The sequence below is a fragment of the Rhagoletis zephyria genome, unplaced genomic scaffold (genome assembly GCF_001687245.7).
Source record: "Rhagoletis zephyria isolate East Lansing unplaced genomic scaffold, Rhagoletis_zephyria_1.1 Rzeph_scaffold_02531, whole genome shotgun sequence".
Lineage (NCBI taxonomy): Eukaryota > Metazoa > Arthropoda > Insecta > Diptera > Tephritidae > Rhagoletis > Rhagoletis zephyria.
Genome location: NW_016159615.1, coordinates 3447 through 7357, shown reverse-complemented (window position 1 = coordinate 7357; position 3911 = coordinate 3447). Strand labels below are relative to the sequence as shown.

The window sequence follows — 3911 nt, the reverse complement described above, 5'->3', positions numbered from 1 at the left end:
AACGCTAGGTGTATTGAATTGCTGTGCATTTTCGTCTCTCGGACCGTAGCTATTAGTATTCCATGCCGGCCCATGAAGACGGTAATATCCTCGGTCTTGCTCTGTATACAGTTACAGTTAAACTGTAGGATCTTTGTGTGCCTTGGGAGACTGATTGCAATGTGTGGTATTAGGGAGTTGTTATGCCTGCCGGCCGCCTGCTGTGTGTGCTGCCTTGTGGTGGTAGTGGGCGGCGCCCCGGGGAAAGTTAGCGACTCAGCAACACAGCAGGAGCCCACATAGTCACTCGCCCAATATCGCGTAGTGCGCAGTCCGAAACATGCCCTAAAGTGGCACTAGCCAAGGCGGCAATTGCTCTTGACTGATGTCACGTTACGGTATATTCTGGACCAACACCTTTAGCATATTGTAGGAAGGGCTAGGAGTTGACGGCAGCGGTTGTGTCCGTGAGTGTGTCTATGGTTGCGTTGTGTTGGGGTGTGGTTGAGTTGGTGTTGTGTTGCTCGGGCGAACTCCGGTGTGCCGCGAAGGTGGTCCGGTTTTCACAGCATGGGGCCACGAACGACGAAGTCCACTGCCGGTGAGTTCTTAGGACCAAGCAAGTACGGTCGTATCTGGCATACGCAGAAGGTGTATGTTCCTGGCCCTGGATTTGACTCTATGTCAGCCCTAAGCAGGAGAATACTGAGCAGATGTAAGCCCATGGACGAACAACGTTTGAGAGATATCGCCGACCTGAACGCGGGTAGATCGCCGAAACAACAGCTCTTAGTCAAGTAAAACGCGAGTGATTCTGGTACGTTTTTCTGTTGTTAGGCGCTTTTTAGGCTTTCAGTGTTTTACTCAGATACACGCTGAAAACTTTAAAAAGCGTTGAACACCTAAAAATCCTGGTATGGAGTTCTATCCTTAGCAAAGAAAGTACAGCAATTTTTTTTTACGAATTTTTCACATAAACTTACTGGTAGTGAACGCCATTTATTTAATTATTTCGATAATGCTTCAATTGCAAATGTTAGATTGGTATTCATTTAAATTTACATGTTTACAAGCTACCATTAAATATAACGTAATTGTTAATATTAAGCATAAAAATACTCTTTGAGTTTACATCTGTAGGTTGTCGGAGTTTTCACTTTCTACAACGCAAAAAAAAAAAATATATGAGCGCCTTAAACGCTTGCGAAACTCCAGTGCGGAAATTAAGCCTGTACTCTAGGCGCTAATTATGTATTAATTATGTATACTCGTATAAATGAACTTCACATATTTATTACTAAATTTCAATAAAAGTGTCTAATACAAATAAACATGAAGAGAAAAAGTGATTAATCTACGAATAATAAAACAGTATATATATAACAGAAAAGAAACCTCTAAAGTAATACTTAAATATAGTGAAAGATACTTCTAATCTCACTTAGCATAAATAACGCGCGCAGTTTAATTCTATGTATATATTTCCACACTTAATGTTTACATAAAACTATTTATATTCATAGTTATTTCGATTTCAGGAGTAGTAGTAGTAGTTAAAAAAGTTACCCACATATAGAACTTATCATCATCATTTTCCTTCGACTACTTTATGTACAGAGCCTACTTATGTATGTATGTATATAAGATAGAGCATTTTTACTCGCTTGCTTATCTCCTTTTATGCNATCATCATTTTCCTTCGACTACTTTATGTACAGAGCCTACTTATGTATGTGTGTATATAAGATAGAGCATTTTTACTCGCTTGCTTATCTCCTTTTATGCTATATTAATTGTTGAAGAAAAATATCGCTTCAAAATCATTTATTTACAAAATTTTAAACACCGCTTCTACTGTTGTGCTTCTTTATCGGCACTAGGCGCTGGCGTCTGCTCCTTCATCGACTCAACTTTCGCGACAATCTTTAGCGCTGGTCCCAACTTCATGCCCATCGCATTCACTAAATGATTCTCCTTGAGCAACATCAATGCTTGTCCATCAATTTCTTGCTGTTCAAAATCATCCACATAGTCCAAGCAGCCAGGCAAATGGCGTATGAACTCGCATACTTCAGCCACACTCCAATCGGCCATTGCCGGGCGTTCGGCAGGTGTGGCCGCTGCATGCGACCCACCAGCAGATCCGGTTGCTGCAGAAGCTGCAGCTGCGGCAGCAACAGCATTGGCGGCCGCAACATTGGCCACCTGTTGCGCCTCAGCAGCAACAACGGCAGCAACAGCTGCTGCATTTTCAAGCCTAGTAGCGCCATTTTGGGCAGCACTATTGCTGTAGGCAGTGATTGGCGCCGACGGTATGGGTTCAGTTTGCATTTTCTCAGGTGCAGCAGCATTATTTGCGTTGCTCGTAATACTGGAGATTTCAGCAGTGGCCTTGGCATCTGCACCAGCATTCTGGTTGCTTGCCACAGTATTGCTCGTATTGCTTTGGGTGGGCGCCTCTGTTGGTTGCTCGCTCATGGAAGCCTTCGATTGACGGGCACACGTTAGCGAGCAGAAACGTTTCTTCTTCAGCTTAGCTTTGTGCTCAGGTTTGCCGCAATGCTCGCATGCGATCATGTCGGGTGGTAGAGAAGTCTGTCCGTTGGTTTGATTGATAGCATTGTGCGAATTCTCGTCCATAGCCGATTTTTTCTCTGCAAAATGATAGATTAGTGTAATGTGGATTTAAGAGTATGTGGGGGAAAAATGGTAATACTTACTGGGCGGTTCGTCGTCCGCATCCTTATCTGCGTAGCGTTGCCGTGTCACGGGGAATGGTTCGTTGGCCTCTTGTATTATAAAACCATCTATGACATGTGTCAACACATTGGGCTTGATCATGGCTTTCGGGAGGTCCTTTTCCACTTTTACGCTTGCCACACTGGATGTGTTCTTGGGCATGGTGGTGGGTATGCTTGTCGAGACTGCATTCGTTAGTTTAGCAGCTGGAGTAGTAATTTCGTCATTTGCAGAAGATGCAGTTGCTGCGGCTTTTTCAACCTCAGCGTTGCCGGTTTTGATGGGGTCATTTGAGCGATTACCAACAGTGCCTGTGAGGAGTTATTGGATTTTTTTTTTATTTATTTAAGAAAATGATGGAAGTAAAAATTAAAAAAAAAAACCAAAGAAATAACAAAATAAAATTTATGAAACTATAAATTTGACCCCATTCACTCTACCTTTAGCNGGTGTTGTATCCATTGCAATTGGAGTTTTAGCTGCTTCTGCATTCGGTGACGACGACGACGACGACGAATTGGCAGTCGTTGCCACAGTAGCGACAGTGCCACTAACACTCGTAGAATTAGTTATGTTAGATTGTGGCTGATGTTGGTTCTGTTGTTGTTGCTGCTGCTGCATTGTGGATGAGGATGACGATGACGACGTCGCTGATTCTATAATAGGCGGCTGTTGAGGTGCGGTAACTTTGGGTGAGCCCAATGCTGCCTTTGCTGCTGGTTCCTTCAATTCCGCCGACGCTGATGTCGCTCCCGCTCCAACCGAAATCGCGACCGTGGAATTATTATTTAAACTGCTATTCATTTGATTATTTTGATTGGCCGACGAAGTGGCCGATGAAATTTGCATTGCGCGAGTGGCTTCTGATGCAATACCACCCAACAGCGACATATGTGAGGGCGATTGCATGGACAAAGTGTTTTTGTATTGTTGTTGCAATTGTTGGTGCTGCTGTTGTTGTTGTTGATGCTGCTGCTGTTGTTGTTGTTGGTGCTGCTGCTGTTGTTGTTGGTGTTGTTGTTGCTGCTGCTGGTCATTTGCGAGCGACTTGATAGGTGTGCTGGCTAACGAGGAAACGGATGTCACACCACCAGCACCTCCGGCGCCGCTATTTAGAGGCGAAGACATGGTGGCTGACGCTGCAGCAGTTGATGTAACCGGCGAGGACTGTATGCTACCGCCCATGGATGCGT

At 44.2% G+C, this 3911-nt stretch overlaps 2 protein-coding genes across 2 annotated transcripts; both read right to left on the bottom strand.

The window, feature by feature from the left end:
- Positions 1-1670: 1670 nt before the first annotated feature.
- LOC108367086 (polyhomeotic-proximal chromatin protein-like) lies at positions 1671-3066 on the bottom strand. The gene is made up of 2 exons (XM_017621628.1): positions 2700-3066; positions 1671-2633 (listed from the first exon to the last, which is right to left on the bottom strand). The coding sequence occupies exons 1-2, from the start codon at positions 2878-2880 to the stop codon at positions 1831-1833; spliced, it is 984 nt and encodes a 327-aa protein (XP_017477117.1). The 5' UTR covers positions 2881-3066; the 3' UTR covers positions 1671-1830.
- Positions 3067-3123: 57 nt separating this feature from the next.
- Positions 3124-3609, bottom strand: LOC108367083 (nuclear transcription factor Y subunit gamma-like). Its single transcript, XM_017621626.1, has one exon. The coding sequence runs from the start codon at positions 3607-3609 to the stop codon at positions 3124-3126; it is 486 nt and encodes a 161-aa protein (XP_017477115.1).
- Between the last annotated feature and the right edge of the window lie 302 nt (positions 3610-3911).